The sequence below is a fragment of the Sceloporus occidentalis genome, unplaced genomic scaffold (assembly GCF_023333645.1).
Source record: "Sceloporus occidentalis isolate IW3139 unplaced genomic scaffold, rSceOcc1.0.p SCAF_3, whole genome shotgun sequence".
Taxonomy (NCBI): Eukaryota; Metazoa; Chordata; class Lepidosauria; order Squamata; family Phrynosomatidae; genus Sceloporus; species Sceloporus occidentalis.
This window is the reverse complement of record NW_028316983.1, coordinates 121,748,957-121,771,000: the sequence shown is the minus strand read 5'-3', so window position 1 is coordinate 121,771,000 and position 22,044 is coordinate 121,748,957. Positions and strand designations below refer to the sequence as shown.

The 22,044-nt window shown below is 45.8% G+C and overlaps 1 protein-coding gene across 5 annotated transcripts in view; it reads right to left on the bottom strand.

Moving 5' to 3' along the window:
- Window positions 1–22,044, bottom strand: part of LOC149316677 (dynein axonemal heavy chain 2-like) — a 122,985-nt gene that overhangs the window by 54,935 nt on the left and 46,006 nt on the right. For all 5 annotated transcript variants that reach the window (XM_089516014.1, XM_089516012.1, XM_089516016.1 and 2 more), the window contains exons 20-36: window positions 20,431–20,623; window positions 14,372–14,572; window positions 14,123–14,279; window positions 12,900–13,074; window positions 11,433–11,596; window positions 11,099–11,260; window positions 10,634–10,737; window positions 9,985–10,141; window positions 9,677–9,759; window positions 7,917–8,097; window positions 7,147–7,285; window positions 6,250–6,467; window positions 5,972–6,070; window positions 4,447–4,572; window positions 2,990–3,100; window positions 2,051–2,239; window positions 633–736 (exon numbers count right to left, since the gene is read on the bottom strand). In XM_089516014.1, the coding sequence (XP_089372140.1) occupies window positions 633–736; window positions 2,051–2,239; window positions 2,990–3,100; window positions 4,447–4,572; window positions 5,972–6,070; window positions 6,250–6,467; window positions 7,147–7,285; window positions 7,917–8,097; window positions 9,677–9,759; window positions 9,985–10,141; window positions 10,634–10,737; window positions 11,099–11,260; window positions 11,433–11,596; window positions 12,900–13,074; window positions 14,123–14,279; window positions 14,372–14,572; window positions 20,431–20,623 (2,563 nt within the window). The remainder of the gene's footprint in view (window positions 1–632; window positions 737–2,050; window positions 2,240–2,989; window positions 3,101–4,446; window positions 4,573–5,971; window positions 6,071–6,249; window positions 6,468–7,146; window positions 7,286–7,916; window positions 8,098–9,676; window positions 9,760–9,984; window positions 10,142–10,633; window positions 10,738–11,098; window positions 11,261–11,432; window positions 11,597–12,899; window positions 13,075–14,122; window positions 14,280–14,371; window positions 14,573–20,430; window positions 20,624–22,044) is intronic.

Sequence of the window (22,044 nt, the reverse complement as noted above, 5' to 3'; positions counted from 1 at the left end):
ATTGGCCACTGCTGTACTCCTTCCTGCTCTGTCTATACTCCATTCGTTTCCATTGCACATCCGCATACAGTAGGCCCCCACCTCAATTCCGGTGTCCCTCTCAGGTGTGTAGCTATAGGTAGGGGGGAGTAAAATTAGGGTGTTCTCCCAACTAAGAGCTCTGCCCTCCTCAATGAAATTATCCTGTGATGTCCAAATTTCTAGCATTATAATAACTTAAAAATTAAAAATTAAAAACTTAAAAATTTGGTTGAGTATTTAGAAATACAGTTTAAGCATTCAAAGAAAAAAGGCACAGTGACCAAGGGAATGCAAACACAACAAATAAAAGCGTTCGAAGGGTGAGCAATTTCTAATGTCTCATCTCAGCAATGCTAGGGATGTGAGGACTGAAGGAAACTTTTATCCATTCATGTATTTATTTGGAAGCCCAGTGCCTTTATTTTGCCTGGTAAATACATTCCTGATCCCCTCCTGATCTTCTTAGCGGATCCCTCGGCTTGCCAACCAAGACAAGGAAGACACAGGTTGCAACCTGTCAGAAAGTCACACCAGCTCTTCCACACATGCCCACCTCTCTACTCAACAAGCGCCAAAACAAATATGGGCCAGAGGCTCATGCCATGGTGTACCTGTCAGTAAGTGGAGTGATGACCAGCCGCCCAGAGTTTCCCAAATATTCATAGCCATAGGCAAACTGAGTGTTGGTCTGTCGGATGACACAGTCGTCCAGGTCCTGAAAACAAAGTTTCCATCATGTGCATCTCAAGACACGGGATGGGAGGAAAGGCAGAGGAGAGATCATTCCAAAGTCACAGGAATTATGAGACACTTCTTACAGCAGTGGTAAAATGACTGACATTCTGCCACAGCCTTTTCTAAGCTCTCATTGTTTTTTGTCACCATGCAGAAGAAAGAAAGTGTGAAATACTGGGGGACAGATGTTTCTCAAATGGGTCTCCCAGCAGCCAGATTCCAGCACCTGACCTCCTGTGCTACCAACAGCCTGTTTCTCCTGCAAGCCCAGCTGAAGGGTTCAAGCGCACTTTCGAGGCAGCAGTATTTGGCTGCCCAAGCACTGTTAGCTGACTCTTGCCGGCCAAAAACTATCTAAGAGAAATGAAGACTGTGAGGCCCTCCAGATGCTACTGAAGTACCATCAGCTCTTGCCAGCATAACCAATCATAAGGGCTAACAGGAGGCACAGTCCAACAAAATCCAGAGATTCCCCACTTCTGCTTTAGTGTAAGGATCTAATAAGCACTTGCTCCCATTTCCCAGTTGGTGGCTTGGATTTGGACTAGCTTTGGCACATTGGACCCTCTTCTTTCCCTTGGATCTTGAGAGCTCTGCTTGGGTTTGACTACATGCCTGCATCCCTCTTTCCATTCTGTACTTTGGCTTTAGTTCTGTACCCAATCTTGCCTGGGGCCCACCTGTTTCCTGAAAATCAACTACAGCCTGGTCTCAGACCAGGCCTAGTAGAAAGTTTGTTGTTGCTGCGTACCTTCAAGTAATTTCTTACTGTTAGTGCCTAAGGCAATTCTATCATGAGGTTTTCTGGGGCTGAGAGTGTGTGATTTGTCCCAGCAAGGCAGGCTACATCTTTCAGGGCAACCTCCTGATTCCACTTCCTAAATGCAAATTCCAGAGCTGAGCAGCTCCAAAAGCAAAAAGAGCTCAGAATGGGAGCTCTTTCCACATGCTTTTTGGGTTCTCCCTTGATCAAGCAGTCTGGCTGCTGCTCACCAGTCCGTAAGGGTGCACCTGGAAGAAGAGAGTTCAGGCTCAGGCTTTCCCCAGCAGCACATTCTGCTGCAGTTCTGTACCACAGACAGCAGAGGGAAGCAAAAGAATGGATGAAGTGGGGAAGGTAGAGTATCAACCGTTCTGTCCAGCAGAGGGCAGCAGCGGAAACTCATTAGCACTCTTGTCTTTCTCTTTCAGTCTCTTTCTCTCTCTCTGACACACACTCCATTCTTGCCCACTGCCTTTCTCCCACCTATGCTACTCCATCCTCCTCAACTGGCACATGGTTGGCTCCTCTCACCTTCTCCCAGTAGAGGCGAAGCTGGCTCAGCCACTCAAAGGATGTCACATCGATAAAGCCACTCTTGTAGAGCCTCTCAATGACATCCCGGGCGTGGACTTCCACCGTCACTAATGCCACGATCTTCAGGCGCATGATTTTGGTCAGGTTGCCTCGGATGGCCTCCGAATATTTGTTTAACATGGATACCTGCCCACAAAAAGGCCTGTTTGTGAGGAAGAGGCCAACCAAATTCTTCTAGCCATGATAGCAAAACAGAGCTTCAGTGTACAGCAGCAGTCTACCTTGAAAGGCTAGTTTCATTAATGGAGGGAGGTTGCATGTCTGCATAAATGATGAAAGAGGGCTGCTGTTGGCACCTCGGGGCAACTTTCAGGCTAATGCTATAGTATAAAGAACTCTCTTGGTCCAAGCCAGCAATGCTCTGCCTCTGTTATTTTGAGGCAAACTGGAGGTCTTACAGAGACATCATGCTTCCCGGTTTGAGACATTTCTGCAAGCACTTGGTCCAAACTAGCAGAGAATATCCACCACCTTTGTTTGGCGAATATGTGAGTTCTCTGGATGTCACAGGAAGGGAACATGTTCCCAGCCTGAATGCACTAAATCCAAACACTGGAGAGCCAGAGGACAAAGGGGGCGGTGTGCCCCACTTTGAATTTCCCCATGGCTCCAGCTCCCTCCCCTCAAGACATCCCCAAAGAAAAGCAAATTGGAGCAGCTCTCCCACTCCATGCCACTTGTAAGTAACCAAGTGCCAGGTCTGAGGGGATTGAAAGAAGTGGAGGCAGGAAGGTGTGAGCATTAGTTTACCACCAGGCACCACTAAAAACGTGCCAGTACAATCACAACAGGGTCCTAAAGAAATCCAGGAACAAGGCAGATTTGTCAAACTCTACAGCCAGCCACTGTGGCCCCTCAGCTGCTGCCTTTTCTCACCTGCTTCTTCTTCATGGTCTTGAGATATTTCTTGTCACCGCGGTCTTTGCAGGTGACCAGGCACTTGCTAACGTCAGCTGTCCACTGGATCTGGCTAGCAGTGATCACCATCTGCAAGGGGGTGAAATCAGGATAAGAATGAACAAGGGGCCTGGCTGTTTCTGCAGAAGCTGCCATTGCCACCATCCCCAGCGAAACCCTATGAAATATGAAAATAAGGCATTTTTGTGTAGTGGAGGAGACTGTTCTTGGCTGCACAAACCCTCACCCAGAATATCTCCACATGAGAGCAAACAGAAGGAGCAATGCACCCAAGGAGTTTCCTCCACTGCATAAAAATGCCTTATTTCACAGTACAACTGAAAAGGCTTTCAAGTACTGCATAATCTTTCCTGTCCTGCACTGTATCTACAAGGTAGCTTCAAATGCCCACTCTTATGTTTAAGAGCAGAAATGCATACAGACACAGACATGTTTGGCTAAAGAACAACAGGTCACAATGGGACTTCCAGCTTAGGACTTTTTCACACGGGGACCTATGTGCTTCCATTCTGAAAACAGTTAAAGTGTTGGCATCCCAGAAAAGCAAGCAAATTCGCTAATACTTATCACGCACAGAGCACAACAAGGGGTTAAAAGCACATTACTTAAGCAAGAAAGTGGGTTGAAAATGAATTTGGGTTTCAGACAGATGAGGACTAATCCCGTTGCTAGCTTGGAAATAACTTTTTTATGCATGCTCCAAACTGTCATTTCCACAAGTGCATACACACACATGCTCCAGAGAGGGAAGAGAAACAGGAAGGGAAATCTTCTTTGCCCCAGAAGCTGTTTCAGAGGAAGGCAGGCTGGGGTTTCCCTTTAGAAACTCCCATAAAACCACACACAAACACACACATGCAAGAGAGAAAGAGGACGGGGCTGGTCCATAAACCTGCCTGAAACTCCCAGATGTCCTTCTTTTCCAGGACATATCCTCCATTTCTTCCTCCTGTACAGGAGGAATTCCAAAATGTCCTCTCTCTCTGCCTTTGAGAGCAGCCACGTGAGGGAAAGAGGTGTGTGTGTTGTGTGTGTCCCTTTAAGAACAAGCCTGCCTCCCTCTCCTTGGCACAGCAAGGAACCATGGGATATCTGGGAACAGGGAGAATCAGGTACATGGTTTTCAGACTGCTGCAATTACATAAATAAAGCACATTTGTGAATGAACTGGAAATGAAAACACAGTATTTTTGCGAAAATGCTTGTTCCCTGATTCACTTCACTTTCTGTCTGGATTCTGACCGGTTTGTGCACAGCGTTGTCTGAAAAGCAATTGCGAAATTGTCTCTAACGCTCTGGATGACCCTGCATTGTGACCAGTTTAACCTTCCAATTTTCCTATATGAAAAAGTCCTTAGTCAGAGCATGGTACTGCAGCAGAGCATGCCCAGACCTCCTCTGGCCTCTCAACTCACCTGTCCAGGCCACTCCTTCACCCATTTGTCCCTCTTGGTCAACATCTTCTTCAAGGCGAGTCGGCAGTTCTTCAGCACCTCCCTCAAAGTCCAGCGCATGGCCCGTTCCACGTCACACAGCCAGTCCTGCAAGAGTGAGCACCACACATGAATATCTGTGAACACATTCTGGGGTCAGAGAAGATGAGAGCACATAAGTTGTTCCCTCTCAAGTTTCAAAAACTCCACATAATGCAAAAATCACCGGGGATCTCTCATCCAGGTTGTAAGCTTTTTGTGCAGGCTCTGCCCCTTCTTCCTCCACCCCCAGCCCTATGAACAGAAACCAAGTCCTTATCTCTGATTGGATATAAGAGTTGGGGAATAAAGGGATTCATACTTTAAAGACATGCATAGGATTGAGTTTCTGTATGTTTTCTATGCTTGGCGGCAAAATGTCCCAAATGGTGGAAATTATGCCTGGCTCCAGGTGCTCTCTTTGACCCTCTTTCCTGTGGCCTTGATCTCTCGCCTCTATGGCATTAGTGACATTTCCTTCTGGAATGTATCATCCCAAACTATTTCCCAAATTGGAATTTGGCCCCATGGCCACAAAAGAGAACCCTCAATTCTTCATTACAGGGATATTATATAGATTGCATTGACTGAAAGAGAGCATATGGCTCCATTTTCATCAATAAAACCCAAAATCACTGGAACTCAAAGCACAGTTCCAGAAAGAGGGGAGCTCTAGAGCAACATGTTTCCACTCTAAGGTCAGGTGGGGCTCTTGAAACTGTGATGCTGAGGACCTGGACCTGAAACTGTGGGTCTGCTGCATTCATAACTGTCATGATGTGCACACACAGCTTCTTCACAGGGTAAGATGTGTTGTGGGGGGAGGGGGGCAGAGAAGACAGCAAGGGAAACACTCCAAAATTCATAATGTATGGATCCTAATAACATTGTGTTCTGGAATACTTTATTAAGCCAAACAAAAAGGCACAAAGATTTGTGCCAACTTTCCCTTCCTCTTTCCAGCATGCCCAGAGGCTACTCCAGACAAAACCTAATACTACCATGTCATCTGACTAACCCCACTGGCGAGTCTGCATCAAAATCTTCCTCTTCAGTATTATCAGAAGACATGCAGATCAAATACATTATGATCCCCCTCTTTCTCATCTCCCAGCCTCACTTCCTTATCAGCTTCTTACCTGATGACGAGATCTGAAGATTTCAAAAGATTCCAAGCTGTTTTATATTGATTTATTTATGTTACCCAAATGCATCTGAGGAAGTAGACTTTAGTCTACAAAAGCTCATGCTGCCAACTTCTTTCTTTCAGTTAGTCTCAAAGGTGCAGTGCAACAAGGTCACTCTACATACTTATGTCATTTTGGTTATCCTAATAAAGGATTTTGGATACATACAGTATGGATTTTGAGCTCACAGTACAGTTTGCATTTCTGTAATGGAGAATCGAATTTACCTTGCAAAATGTTTGCTAGGCAAGAGAAAGGAAGAAAAAAAAAACAGGACTCACCTCCACGGGTCCCTCTAGTAGCACAGAGTGCGTGAAATCTACATATTCACCATCCAAGGAGAACATGCCCAAGGCTTCAAATCGGTTTGTCAGGCCAATCTGAGAACAAAAAAGAGAACAAGTGCATACCACAAAGAGGCTTTAGCTCTCACAGCAAGGCAGGAAAGGATGGCTTTGGCTAGTTTTCATTTATGGAAATGCCCATAAAAAGATACTAAGGGGCAAATTGAAGCAAGCTGGGCAGAGGAGGAGTGCTCACTGGGAATCCAAAGTCATACCTTCTGCATCTTGAGGCATTTGATGTTATCAAAGCACTTTTTCAGGTGGGGCTGGACAGCTTCTGGGTTGCGTGACTGACCCAGGACTTCCAAAAGGTCATCGTTGGACAGGAAGTAGAAGCGAGGGAAGATGTGGCGCTTGGTCTCCAGGTACATGTCAAGAGACTTCTGGATTTCCTCTAGGGAAGCATTCATTTCCACCAGCCTGTCCAGTAGTCCTGTGGGGAGGAAGGATCCCAGAATAAATCAAAAGGGAGTCATTGCCCCACCACATCACCATGATTATTAGCAGCAACAGCAACAGATGATGATGATGATGATGACAATGATGATGATGAGCCCCTCCAGCCACATTCCATCTCTTGCCCACCTGCTCCTGCTCTACTCCCTCACCTTTCCCAAACTATTCCTCATTTACACCACAGTAAATTCCACAGTATCCCTCCAGAACCAAACAACTCCATCCCTACGAACAGAGGAAATCATCTTATGTCTTGGGGCCATCAAGCTGCTCCGAGAGCCACTATTTCAGGGGAAGGCCCCAAAGACACTAAAAAATCCCAACAGGAATGGACATGGACTGAGACAGGATGGCTGCATTTAGCTGATCTCAAAATGATAGATGCCAGAAGAGGCTTCAAAATGGTGAGTGACTCCACCTCCACCCCTTTCTCAAAACCTTTATGCTTTGAGGGTTGAACATGATGCTAGGACTCACAAGAACACCCTCTCCATTGTTGCCATCTTCATTTTTCCCCAAACTATGCAGATTCCTCCTTGGCAACAAACACAGAACATGTGCTCTTCCCCCTGCCCCCCACCCTGCCATGAGTTATGGTCCCTCCCCTTGCACCCCTGCACATGTCCTCCGATAGGATGGAAAGGTGCAGCAGCAACCTGGGAAATGGGTGGCCCGTAAAGCATTGTTGTCCTTGACGAAGCGGTCCATGATGGTTTTCCAGCTGCTGTTGATTTGGTCAAAGGAAGCTGACTCACTAGGCAACTGCTTGCGGATGTCTTCACCCAAGAAGATGTTCTGGTGACAGAATGCAAAAGGAGGGAGGTAAGATGGATATCACTTGATGCCAAAGCAAAGGTTCTTTTTCACCTTTGGCCTAAGGGTCACCAGGCACCAGATCTCCTTCTCCACAGTGACAATGATAAGGATTGACAAACAAGAGCTTCAGACCAGGATGAGAAGGAGCTGGATAGCATCCCTCAAAGAAGGGCCAAATTTCCTATTCCCAGAATTCTGTATGGCATGCCTCCAACATGCTCTAAGGACTCTGGGTAATTTTTCTCTCTCCAGGTTGCAATGGGAGACTAATAAAAATGGTCAGAGGAACATGAGAATGGTTCTCACTAGGGAGTCTCTTTACTCTTTCCACAGAAATGGACAACAGCCGTCACTGTGGCATCCACTAGTGACTACTCCTGTGACTTGCTAACACTTTATATTTATTAAGAGGCACACTTGTTATCACCAAGAGAGATCTGCTCCTTAGATCCCAAGGAGAGAGATGCTCACTTCTAACAAGAAGTCACAAAAAGACTCTTCCTGCCACCAAGATAGCTTTCTGCCCCTGTAAAAAGAGACACTGGCAGAGATGTCTATTAAAGGAAAGAGACAAAACTAGACATGGAAGTCTGTCAGATGGCCGCCTCACCTCCATGTACATCCACTGTCGTTGCACGACAAGCAGCATCTCAATCACTTCCAAGATGAGTGAGAGGCAGCGCTCCCAACGGTCCACTTCCTTCTCGAAGGGCTTCACAAAACGTGAGGCCTTCATTGTGGATAGGGCCACCTGGTTATCTTCCAGGGCTTGGAAGACATCCTCTGTACCTCTGCAGAGACAGGGAATTCATGATCCATACCTTTATCAAGCAACCAACAATGCACCAAAATGGATTTAGCTTTTGAGATCTTCAGATCTCTTTATCAGGCAAGATGCTACAAAATGTAGGCTGGAAAGGGAAGGAGAAAAAGAGGGAGAGTTGATTTAAGTCATCTAATCTGCATGTCGTCTTGACATATAGAGAAGAAGAGTCTACAAATTCTCAGATGGGCTGATCATGTGATGTGATATTACAGTATTAGATTTCACCCAAATAGCCCCTGGGTTTGCTGTAAAGAGGGAAAGGAAAAAGCTTTGAATCTCAATTTTAAAAATACAAAAGAACAGTATAAATTCAGAACTGTCTCCATTCTGTTTGAAGAGCCCAGCTTCTCCATCATCAGGGCACCTTGCCTTATTAAGAGTTCTGAAGATCACAAATACATGCACATTTTTGGTGCCTTTTTGGTTGGCCTAATCATGGAATTTGACATTTTTCTTAAGGCCATCTCAACTCTTCCTGCTGTTTCCAAGACTGGAAGTTCAAGAGTACAGGATTCCAAAGCCCTCCCCAATGACTGCTGGAGGAGGTTGGATGGGAACCAAGCACAAAGCATGGCTCTGCCTATGATGCATGTGGCGGAAACAGGGTTCCTGCTATAACCCCAGCCTCTACAAATCCTGCTGGAATGTCCCCTACTCTCTCTCCTTCAAGTTCTGCCAATGAAGCCCTTGAGTGTTCTGCAAAAGCCTAGATTTGCTGCAGGCATTCTTCTTCTTCTTGGGGTGGGGGACAGACTCATTCTGAACACAGTCTTTTCCCCTTTCCTTGAAGCATAAACATCTTCGGAAGAACTTTTTGCCCTTCTGCTTTCTGATACTGACTGAAAAACCTTTCCACAGCCAAACATAAAGAATATTGACACATTTTCTCATCCTCTATGGCTCTTGATATGTTGAGACACTCCATCAAGAAAGCAGCACAGTGTTGCAAAATTTATTTATTTATTTATTTATGAGCATCTTTGCAGAAACACAATTTTTTGGTCTGCAAACAATTTTTTTGCAGAAAGTATTGAAACCAACAACAATAAAAATAAACAAAATCTCTTGTAATCTCACCTAGCAGAAAGAAAACTTTTGAAAATACTCATTTCACAATAATGAAATAATTCATATCTCTAGCCAAACTGTGCTTTCACACCATGGTCAGAACACAAAGAAAAGAAGTCTCTCACATGGATCATACAGATCAAGCAGGATGAGGAGATAAATTGGGCCTTTCCTATCCTGTCTGATCCAAAACAAGTTTGGGCTTTAGAGAAATTAATAACCAGAACTTTGCACTGAGCCCAGATAACAATGGGAAGGCAGCTCAATTGCAGTAAAATGAACAATATGTCCATATGGCAAGTTCACCCACTAAGATCCACACACTGGCATATTTGGGACAGCTGAAGTTCCCAGAGATAGTCCCATGCAGAATGCATTCCAAGATGCCCAAGATAGCTGTGACAAACATTACTGTGTTAAGAGTATGCTACCACCTTTCTCTTATTTGTGGGCTGGGGTGCACCTTGTAGACCTACCGGATTCGGTGGTGTCCCTTATCCTTGTAGGGCACAATGTCCAAGGAGGTGGTTTCCCATGTCTTGGCAATGTTTATGAGAGCCTGCAAGGAGGATAGAAATGCAGTGTGTCAGATGGGCAGAGGATATGGTAGGTGTCTATGTGGAGAGATGTTGGACTCTAGTAGTAAAGCAGGACCTGCTTGAGGGTGGGGGAGAATCAGGGAGGACAAACTAGGTCTCCCTGGGTCCTGCAAATGGCATTCAATCTCAGCCTTCTGGTTGGTCTTTACTCAAGTGGCCCAACAGCAGCAAACAGCAGACCTCACCTGCTCAATTGCCAGCTCCTTGGTGGCTGAGGCAGAGATCTCACCAATCTTCACCACATGTTTATCCAGGCCCAGCTCAATGATATTCTCCAGCCTGAAATCCTCGGCATCCTGATCAAATGTACGGAGGACCAGATCCTTCACCTGATCCCAGTGTCTACAGAAAAACAGAGCTGGTCAGGCTCCAACTTTCCCAGGGTACAGAAGTATTTCTGAATATCTTCTCCTCCCTTTCACTCTGGCACCCTCTTTGTCCACAAGCAGGTCAGGAAAGCTCTTTCCTCAGTCTGACAGTCTTCCCCTGTCTTTGACCCTCACCCTCCACCCCCAGTATTTTCCTTTAGTAATAATGAGAGATACTGCTTTCCTCACTCTGATGCTCCTGCTGCAGGCAAATCCTTTTCAGGACACATAGTGGATACAGAAAGACATCCCAAAGGAACAACAACAGGTAAGTGTGGGAGATTTACACTGCCCCACCCATCTTACAATACAATTAAGTAATCTCTGCCACAAGGTGGAGCAAGTATTTATACCTTCCACTGAGCCCTTGACCATATACTTTCCACAGAACCCTTGGAGATGCCTCCCAGAACCAGCCTTTAACCCTTTCTAAAAGGCCAACATAAGCAGGAGTCAAGCTGCCCACCTTTCCCGCAAGGCTGGATTCCTAAGGTCAGTGATCAAGGGCATTGTCCTCTTAAACTGTTCGATCTTTGACTTGGAGGTCTCAATTATTTCCCAGTTCCGATCCTTGTGTCAAAAATAAAACAAAACCAGAGAGTTAAAAGATTAAATAGTGGAAAACTGAAAGATATAATCTGTCACACTCTTCAGCACCTGTTTTGTTGCATCTGCCTCCACTCCCAAGGAGAAGATGCAACACAGATCTATGGAACGTTAACTGTAACAGGCTGAAGGATGCCTGGAGGATGGTTTTATTTACACAGGGAGCACAAGGGAAAAAAAGAGAATCTGTCCTGTCCTGCAAAATGTTTTTTTTCCAGTTGCCAATAAGGGCTTCCTCTCATATGAGAAAATGATTCCTATATCCCTGATAATTTCCTGAATAACACCCAGCACACACACACATACCCCTGCTGTTCCTACTTACCTTCAGCTCCTTACTCAGCTTATTCAGCTGCCGGAAAAGTGCAAAGGCCGTGTTCTCCATCACTTCTGTCTTCAAAGTCTTGAAGCTTACATTCTTCCACTCATTCCAGTGGTCCTCCCACTCCTTTGTAATCTCCCACACTTGCTGAATGTAATCCAGCTCCTGCAGAACACACAGGAGAGGTCAGCACTTGGTGAGATCACCTTCAGTTCTACACTAGGAGTTATAACTTCTTTCTCTCTCTCTGCTGTTATAAAACTGAATGATACAGATCAAGTGGCTCATGGTAAACCTTCTCCCTCTCTAGCAAGAATAAGAAGGGAAGCCATCTTACTCTCTCCAACTTTTGAAGGTCTTTGGAGGCAGGCTGGTCAATCTTGAAGATGCCCAGGTTAGAGCGAAGAGTGTTCTCTTCCTCCTTCAATTTGGCCAGCAACTGCCTCATGGCTGCAATTTGGTCTAGCGCTGCATCAGCAGACAAGGCACTGGTGAAAGGACCTAATGGAGGAAAATAAAACAAAACAAATAAAGCCTAATGAATATAAGTCCCTTCCTTCCTTCCTTCCTTCCTTCTCCCTTCAATCCCTGGGAATAAGGTTTCTCAAAGAAAGAAGCAATGAAGGCCTACAGTGTTGGGTTTGGGTCTTATCTTGGGTGGGTGGGGGCAGAGTTGATTCCTGAGATTCAAAAATCTGAGAATGCTGGGCAATGGTACATGATCAACCTGTGGGTTTAAGAAACCAACCACAAAGGCCAAGGGAATCTTACATTATCTTGCTCTTATAGAAATGAAACCTCCCACGAACTGTGCCATATACTAGCCTGGGAGGAGAGACAACATGAGAAAAGCACATGGGAGACACATACACTTGGTCACATCTGGTCCTGTGCATGTTTTCCTTGGAAATAAACAAGATCGTGGGCCAAATAAGATCATGTAGCTAAATACAGCTTTGCACCCTTTCTTTTTGGACTGTCTCTAGGTCAGAAACAAAAACCGCTGTAGCACTGCCTCCCAGTCTTCTTCTCTCTCTTAAAAATACACACACAACACACACACACACACACACACACACACACACACACACACACACACCTGTTTGGTCCGTGGCCAATATAACTATCTTTATCTTTTGCTCTCAAAATGGCTGCTGCCAGAGCAAATTAAAAGTGACTGCAGAGGATCAGACATGGTTGCCTCTGAAGCCTAACCAGCTAACAAATCTTTGCTAAATAACAAGCTTCCTAAAGACAGAAGGGGAGACAAAGAAGAAAAAAAAAGCAACCAGTTGGCAAGGCAGAAAAATAAAACGGGGGGGGGGGGGTTGAGGGCAATGGTAACATTGGGTTAGAATTCTTTAACCCTGCTTTGAGCAGTTGACACATGGAGACAACCCATATGTAGTGGATTGCTCCTGCAGTCTACCTGACAATGGGCAGGATGTGATGGCAGCTTCTCCTTTTATTTCCTAAAGATTGTAAATTGAATAAACATACCCAGGATCAAACTATAAGCCTCTTTTGCAGTCCACATGCAAGAGAACCAGGACATACATTTACAAGCCAAGATGCTGGCTACAGGCCATTAAGTGATAATTGACAATGGCTACAAAATAATGGGAGCTGGCTGCAATCAAACCCTACAGATTTTGCCAAGACTTTTGAAACAAGCAAACCAAGGCTGAGGTTTCAGACATGGTGTTCCCAGAAGAAAGGGACAATATTCTTTATCCTCCCAGGGACATAATTTTGACCATCGCAGGGCAAAAGAAGAGAGACTGTGTTCTGTGCGGCCATTCACCATTGGTGCCGAAGTCTTGAAGGAGACTCTGAGCCTTCTTTTTCAAGTCATCTGCACAATGGATGAGACTTGTCTTGAACTTCTCCTTATGCTTCTTGAGCATGACTTCACTGTCCAGGATGCATTGCTGGAAGGCCAGCCACTCTGAGTTGAGGTCTCCCAACAGTTGCAGAACCTAGAATAGAGGAAGAGAAGAGGAACAAGAGATGACAGAGGGAAGCATCACAGCAGAAGGGTGGGTCTTAGAGCAACAGGAGGGTCTGAAAGAAGGCAATTTTCTGCATTTTTTTTTCTAAACTCAGGGGTGACTGGAAGCTCACCTTGAGTTTCGAAAAGACAATTTTTAAAAGTTCAACCTTCTCCCCATGCCCACCCTCAACAAAGAAAAAGCAGTAGTGAGCAGTTTTTCAAAGTCAGGGCTGCTCACATGTCTCATTAGATCCTGGTGGGCCACACATCTCTGTGCCCACTCACTACCATTTTATAAATAAATAAATAAATAAATAAATAAATAAATAAATAAAATTTTCTGAAATAATGACTCATACCCCACACACCCACTACAGGGCACAAATGCACTTCTCTCGTGTCTTTTAAGGTCTGCTTTAGGCCAAGAAGTCTTTTTTTTTTTTTTCCAAAATGAGAAGTGAACAGAAGTCATTACTTTTTTTGGAAAAAGCTCCCCTCAGCCCAAAAACAGCCCAGGGAAAGAAAGAATAAAATTTTTCCCCACATCCTTGAAAGGATGCAGAGGGGCATTTTGAATGAAATCAGTCAATCAGTTAATAAAAGGTGGGGTGGAGTGGAGTGGACATTGGGTCCACAACAACATCCCCAGGGACTGCATATGGCCTGTAGCGGACATTTCCCCATCCTTGCACCCCATGCCTTCCTTTCAAAGAAAACTACCACTCTTAGCCCATGTGATTTCTTTTACCAAGAAATGGAAGCCTGAGCATCTGGGGAGTGTTAGCAAGCCTGCTACCTTGCCTGCACAGATCTAGAAAGGGTGCATCCTCCCTCCCACTTCTCCAGGCCCCCATCAGTCCCCCGATACCAATCAAATTTATGCTTGCCTTTTGCCCTCAGAAAGGTGCATAACCTAATACTGAGACTGTCGACCTCAGCAGAAGAGGAGAGAATTAGGAGTGGGATCACTTTAGCCAGGAAAACTGGGAAAAGGCTGCACATCCTCTTTTTCGGGGGGGGGGGGTGACAGATACCTCTTCTTCCACGGCCACCTCATACTTTTCAAGGATGGCAAACTGCTCGTGGATGGGTGGGATCTGCGCCTCAATCTTAGGCAATTCGTTCTGAAGAGTCTCGTGGAGCTGGAGGCTTCTGCTGAGCTCCTCCAGGGTCTGCGGGGGCCGGCTGACGCTGTGGGAGAAAGGAGCCTTCTCTGAGCAGGGTGGGATAGGGCAGGGGGCCAGGCCCTGGGCAAGGGGCAGGAACCAGGGCCCGGGACTCACTCAGCAGCATTATCCTGCAGGTACGTGTGGAGCTCCCACAGGCGGCTGCTGGCCATCTCATTCAGCAGGTGGGTGAGCTTGTTCTGCCACTCGATGCAGTGCTGGACCACCGCTGCCTTAAGGTGAGAGCAGTCCAGGAGCACAAACTGGATGCTCAGCACCGTCTCCTCCTTCTGGGCATTGTTAGCCACCTCCATGTATCTATGGCACACAGGCACATGAACAACAGTTATGGCCTCCTGGAGCAGAAGAAAAGGCAGCAAAGAAGCTACCGGGGGGATGGGGACATCTTATGTCAAATAAAATGTCACTGCTGCTCTACCAATTCCTAACATAACCAAGCCTGGGCTGTACAAGTAAGCCTCAGAAACTTCTAGGAGTTGACCAAAAGATACCTTTGTGCAAATGCATTTTGCATTTCAGTGAACACCCAATGGATTAGAACACAGGCCTCTTTTGCAGAGATTGCAATGTTACTTTTTCTGGGCTTCAACTCCCAGAAATACATGCACGCACGCACGCACGCAAACACACTAATATGAACACAAGCCATGCTGGCTGGGGGATGCTGAGAGTTTAAGTCCAGCAAAGTAAATTTTCCAAACCTGTCCCTGTTGCTTATCATCCTGCTAGCAACTGGTATTTGGAGGAAGAGCATTCCTGAAAGCAGAAGAGGAAGGTAATAAATATAGCATAAGCAGAGCCCTGCTGGGTCAGACCCTAAACAGCCACCTAATCCATGATGCTACTGCTCAAAAACAGCTAAAACATCTCTTCAGGAAGACCAGAGGCAGGGCCTGAAGCCAAAACTGCTGTTGCCCACCCATATAAACTGGTACTCCCCAATATATTGCCTCTGAATCAGATCTTGGAACAGTAAAAATTTTTGACTACAGCTCCCACAGTTCCTCAGCCAGCATACTGTCCAAAAAGTACCTTTTGTAAGTTCTGTTGTCCCTGAACCTACCTCCCCCTCCCATACACATAAACACAGACACATGTTGCAGGGGAAGGCCTACATGGTTGTTTGACATGCTGCAGACGTTTGCTGAATTCCAGCACAGAAGATGTTCTCATCTCACCGTAACGATTCAAACATACCTGAGCGTAACCAACATAGATTAGTTGGGTCCTTTAATGTATCACATTGATCACATCCATAACCTCAACTTGTCTAGACTCTAAATAAAGTATCACTTGACCCAGATCTAAAACTCCTGAGATTAATTTGCTGTTTTAGGCTCTAGACTAGCTGGTTAGGAGGCTTGTGGTGGGGGAATGTTAACTGAATTCTCAATCCAAATTAGAAGAACTGGTTATGTTTGAACAGGAGAGGATGATTTTCAGCAAAAAAGGGAAGAGCTGCCCTTTCTCTTGTGTACGTTTGCATGATGCATATAAAGAGTAAAAGAAAGATGTGCAGTTATCTGTCCTTAAACTATGCAAGTTACGTCCCATGGCTGCACAACGAGAACTGTTAGGGGAAACAGGACTAGATACCTTGAAGTGATTTGTTAATTGAAATATAGCTTTATCTCTATCTCCCTGGCTCACTGAAGCAAGGAAGGCCAGCAGGTGGAGGGTTGTTCCAGTCCCAAGGGATCTTATTAAATCTTCCCATTTCATTAATTAATTCCCTGTCAGCAGGTCACTGGAAACGCAAAGCCAAACTCGACTAACAAGAATACCGCCTCCTCCCCCTCAAAAAAATCCATGGTCCCAGAAGACACCAATGGTGACAATGGCAACACTCGGGTGTTGGCAAAGACAGATTGGGCCGAGGACTCCTTTGCACCAGTCCCCTGCTCTGGGCCCAAATTTGCCTCCTTCCCACACTGGGCCCATCAATTAGGTGTGTCAGGATGCTGAGTCAGGATGCTGAGTCAGCCATGCATGGAGGCTGCCCAGGAAGATGCAGGTGGGAGAGAAAGAAATTTATGCCAGAGCCCCAGCGCCTTGGCGGCCTCACACCTTGACTTTGCCACCGGCGAGTGATGCCGCACACATGGGATAAATATGGTAGAAGAGCCCTTGGTGGCTCTTGCTTGTAGCCTGTTATCCTGATCTCCTGTTAATTCCGCCCCCGCTTTTACTTTGTTGTCTTTAATCGGGAAATTTAACATTGCTCTGCTACTGACCTTACGCATGAGAATGCGAAGAATCAAAAGCTTGTAAAACATGCTATATATAAAAAAAAAAGTTCAAAAGGCAAACGGCAGCTGTTTAAGAGGCCTGCACTAGAGCTAGACAGCCCCAGGGACACCCTTGACCTGCCCATGACACTGGGACATTGGAGGACCCAGCTTTTTATCTTCCTCTTGTCTTCCCGACAGCCACAAACCATGAACCATCAAGCGGAGGCATCCTTAAGTCCTCCCGCAGCCTCCTGTCTTCCTCTTGAACAAGAGAGTGGCAAGCCCCTGGGGTAAGGATGGAAGGGGGATGGCAACGATGAGACTCTCTCTTCCTCTCCTCCTTCTCCTCTCTCGCTCTCAAGCACTCGACATGCTTGTTCAATAAATTATTAAAAGATTAAAGGATCAGGGATGGAATCCTCCCGCTTATCCCTCTTCTGTGTAGACATGAAGCGCTCTTGGCCACTGTGCCTTCATCTCCCTCTGTGGCCAGAGCAAGTTAACTGAAGGCCAAGGGAGGTATGGGGTATGGGGGGCTCAGCCTGGGCCATCCCAGGGAGAGAAAGCGGGCCTCTTGTTGGACAGCACTTCTGCCCAGGCAGACCAGAAGCAAGGAGGCACATGGCCACCAGTCAGACTGGGAGCCGAGAAAGAAAGAAGCAAAACTGTTAGGGAAAGCTCTGAGTGGGAAATGGAAAGCGGCCAGAAGAAGAAAAATCAATCTTCTCTACATCTACAAGGCACAGAGCTGGTGCGCCCCTGAAATCCAAGGCTGGAGGACCTGCATATGACAAACTTCCAAGCCTTCCCTTTAAGCGTCCCTCATCCATGAACAACATGATCAGCCATGCTATGGCTTTATCTTTGGTTCTTCCTTCCCTTTTGCTTTTGTTCCCTGCATGCCCTGGTCGTATCTTGCCTCAACAACCAGGATTTCCTTCTCTCTAGTCTTACTTTGGCTCACCTTGATCCTTTCCTACCTACCCAGCCCTCTGCTGTCACAATCATTCTGGCTCTCATCACATTACCATGCCCTCCTTAAAACCCCTGGGTGCCCTTGTCTGTCAGTTCCTTATCTCTCCAGACTTGTATCCCTCCCAACACACCTCTAACTATGATCTTCACCTCCAAAGGTCTCCTACTCCCTCAAAGACTCATTTGCTGCCCTGCAGACTTGGAACCACCTATGCTTTCCCTGTTCCTACCTGCCTCCTTTTGTTCCCCCCCTCCCATACTGATATTAAACTGGATGCTCCTTGGGGAAGGGACTGGTGTTTTTGCACCTTGAAAAAACACTGAGGGCATGTACATAACAAAAACAAGAACAACTATAACCTTACCAAAAAAAATAGGATAAAGTCTTGGATACAGTTTGGAATGTTATTTTGCAGAAGCAATTTTTCCCATTAACTCTTTAGAGTGCCATTTCTCTTCACTCACAAATAATAGATTACTTGGTGTTGTTTCCTACCACAGAAGCATTAAAAATACAGAAATAGACCCAACTCCCCCACGATTTCAAAGGAGCAACAAGTGATGCATTTCTTGTTACAGTAATCAAAGAATTTGAAACCAGTTGATACATTGCTTTTTAAAAGTATCACTGGTCCCTTTCATAGGACACAATTACAATACTTTGATCCCACTTTAACTGCCAGGGATACATGCATATCCTATGGAATCCTGGGATTGGTAGGTTCATGAGGTGTTTATACTCTTCTGCCAGAGTTCTAGTGCCAAACTACAAACCCCAGGATGGTGCAGCATGCAGAGCTGTTCTAAAGAAAAATAGGAAACTTGCCGATAGCAGACCTTTTTACTATAGCAGGCTTTTGAAATTAATATTTTAGGAGAAACAGCCCTTTTATAATGTGGCAAACTTTTGTTTGTGGTAATGGGTTTCTTTAATAGTTTGTTTTTAACTGCTTTCAAATTCCTGATGATTTAATTGCTTTTTAACTTTTGTATACTGTAACTTTGACACTATGTCTGTTTTAATTTTTGTTAGCTGCCTTGAGTCCCAAACTGGGGAAGAGGTGTGATGTAAATGACGATAATAACGATGATGAAGATAATGATAAAGCAGTATCAATGTGCTATAACAGTATCAAAGCACTATAAAGGTGTAGTTCAAAAGTAGCGGTCCTTGTCACCCCAAGAAATGCCACACTTTGCGGGCCACCATTACCACCCCCTCCCTCTCCTCTTCCCATTAGGGCATTAGGCCAGCTACACCTACTGTCCACCCCAGGTACTAGACATCCACTAGGCACACAGGAGGTCCACCAGGGTAAAGAGGAGGATTTTGTTCAAGGCCAGCCCAGTGCCTGAGCCATGCCCCCCCCAGCTTCTCCAGTAAGGCCAGCCCCACTGGGCAGTGTCTGGAGTGGGGTGGAGGTGGGATATGGGTTTCCAGGCCTCTTTGCTTAGTCTACTGCAGCAGCTGGATCTTGTTTACAAAGCTCTTAATGGAATGTCTCCAGGGGGAGAGCTGTACAAATATCCCCCTTGCACTCAGCCTCTCAGCGTTTCTCCCCTCAGTTTAGGTTTCTACAGTCACTTTTGACATTTGCATGGAAACAGGTTTTCTTCTGCCTGCTGTTCATTCTGCCCAAACCCATCCCTCAAACGGCACTGGATTCCAGCCTCCTCCAGCGAAGGGACAGGGCAGCTGCAGAGTGGCACACAGTGATGTTCCACAACAGTTTCCACAACAAATGTCCCCCTCCCTAGGACAGGGAGAAATCATGACAAAGGTGAAGGACAGGCCTTCCACCCTTTCCCCCCAAAAAACTTGGCTTCAGCCAAGGCTAAGAGTAGGATGCTCCAAATCTTGTGGGGTGGGGAACAAGGCTGTGAGTTTCCAGCTGCAAACTTTAGGAGAGGTGTATAATACAGAGCCTCTGGGTCACACTTGGCCCAGCTTCACTTGGGACAGCAGCTACCTTGAATGTCAAGGTCAACATCCACCTTGTGTGATAGACATGTGTGAATGTCATCATGAGACACTGCAGGACTCGGTCTGGAGGCAATCTGTGCCTGAATTAAGACCATGGTTCCTAAACCTCTGCCAGTTTTGCTAGAGGTAACCACATTTGAGTTGGTATGGCATGACAGAAGAAATTCAGGTTCCAGACCATGACATTCATCATGGCAAAGCTCCTAGTAATCCTGGCACTACCTTGCACAGCATGTTTTGGCCTGCCTTGCAGAAGGCGATTGCTTCCTGCTGGCCCCAAATCTTTCCAACTCAAGCTTTGTCTTTCAGATAGTCCTTTCCCCACATCAGTGCTGCTTACCCTTTATTCCTGTCTTCTGGCCCCTTGCCCTTCTCCCCAGAAGCCGGCCTTAGCTCTGGACCACATGTACTTTTGGAACAGCCATGCTTGCACCAAGGCCGTGCTCTGGTGGAATGCCTATTAGGGTGGACAAAAACTTGCACAACCACCACTCATCGCCATTGGCGATGTCAGCTGGAGGATTCCAGAAAGTGCTGTGCAAACAGACACTTTTTCCAAGCTCTGCAACTGGTGGTTCTATGATGAACGCCTTTTTTCTGATTCCTGCAACAGTGAACAATCCCTGGGTGGGTCACGTATATTCCTTAAAATAAATGAGAAGAACCTACTTGCTCACAAAACCAACTACCTTGAAATTTGACTTGTGGAATTAGAAGGATCAAAGTGGTTCTGCCACTCCACCCCTTACACACAGATACTGTACATAATGCATATCAATAAAGGAGAGGCTCTAAATATCTATGCAGTAACATAAGATGAGCTGGGCTGCATCAGGCTACTTTGGTTCATCTACTCCAGCATCTGGCTTCCTATGGTGGTCAACCAGAGGTCAACTAATGAGAAGTCCAGAAACACAGCTTTGTTTCTTCCCAGTGGCATTACAGACATCTCTTTGCCTTCTTACCGAGCAGTGTCAGCATCAAAGGAAGACACCATTGGGTTTAGGTGTCGGTAGCGGTTGATGAAGGCATCTTTGTTGACTTCCCAGATCTCACGGTAGACATCCCAGGTCTTCAGGTAGCCCTGGAGGAGTGCTGCATTGCTCTGCATGCCACTACTGATCTGTGACTGGATTTTCTTTATGTCTTCATCCCGTTCTGAAGAATGACAAAGAAATCAGCTGCCATGATGGTGCCAAGACTCAGCACCAAAGAAATATTACATGCCGTACCTTCATGCCAAGCCCAGGGCATCTAAAGTCTATAGGCAGCAACCCAGAACCTTATAAAAGTGCTTTAGAAATGCAGAACTATTCCCACAAGGTCATTTTATAAAAAACAAAATTCACCAGGCCCAAAGAGCATCCATCCTTGAGCTCTTAAGAACCCAAACATGGAACTGATGACCTTTTAATCAATGTACGAAACTGGTCACTAAAATTGGCTTTGCTAGCAGAGGGCTGGAAGGTAGTCAACATGAAGGGCATTTAAAAAAACAGATCCGGGGTGGCCTAGGAAATTACAGGTTAATCTACCAGGTTGAGAGATTGTGACTTGCCCAAGATTAGCCAGTGGGTTTACACGGCTGAGCTGAGATTTAAATGCTGGTCTCCAGTGTCATAGTCCAATGCTTAAACCACTACACCATGTTGACTTGGAATGAGGATCAAACGCAGAGGAAAGCAAGGGCAAACCACCACTGAACAAATCTTGCCAAAGTTTGTCTTTGGGTTGCTGTAAGTCAGAAACAACTTGAAGGCGTGCAACAACAACAAAAAACTGGCCAATGATACCACATTAATCAGGGAAAAGAAAACCCCATGCATATTACAACAGATCTGTGCTGTTCAAATAAGTGCATGTAAAGTAATGAATATGAGATGACAGGGATCAGAATTCTCATCATGTACACTGGTGGGGTATGGATGGGCTGGAGCTACCCAGGAATTAGTTCTCAGCAAGGTTCTCACCCTTTTCCTGGGCCCTCTGTAGTGCTGCATATCTGTAATACCCCTGTTTTTCAAAACCAGAAATGGAGTCCTAGTTACTGTGGTGATTTCCCTGCTTTCTGGTAGTCTGTGTGACCTCTGGAGAAAATTGGCTCCTGAACCCACCAAGGTTGTCCTCTGTCATGTGTGGTTTGTACTTATTTTCCTTCCTTTTAAAAAAAAGATACTATGGATCAGAACCATTCCCTCTGCTTGTGATCCAAATTGATCCTGGACTCAGGACAGAAACTGCCCACTGCTGCATGGAGGTGGCAGGTCACCCAGAAGGTGCTGAAACATTTTCTGCATTATTTTCCTTATCATTGCATGCCTTTTGTGACATACAAGTTATCAAGCCAGCAGAGAAAACAAAGACTGCAGACATCGGGAACTGTGAGGTACAAGCCAAATTTCCTTCCAGGATATGCAGACAGGCTCCTACCCCAGGTTGAAAGTATCAGTACAGTTTCTCTGTTACTCAAGCCCCTCTCCCTCCTCAAGATGTCTTACAAAGCTTCCAGGAGACTGTGAAGCCAGCATCATGAATCATACAGTGACACAAACAAACCTCATGCACTAGCATCTATGCAG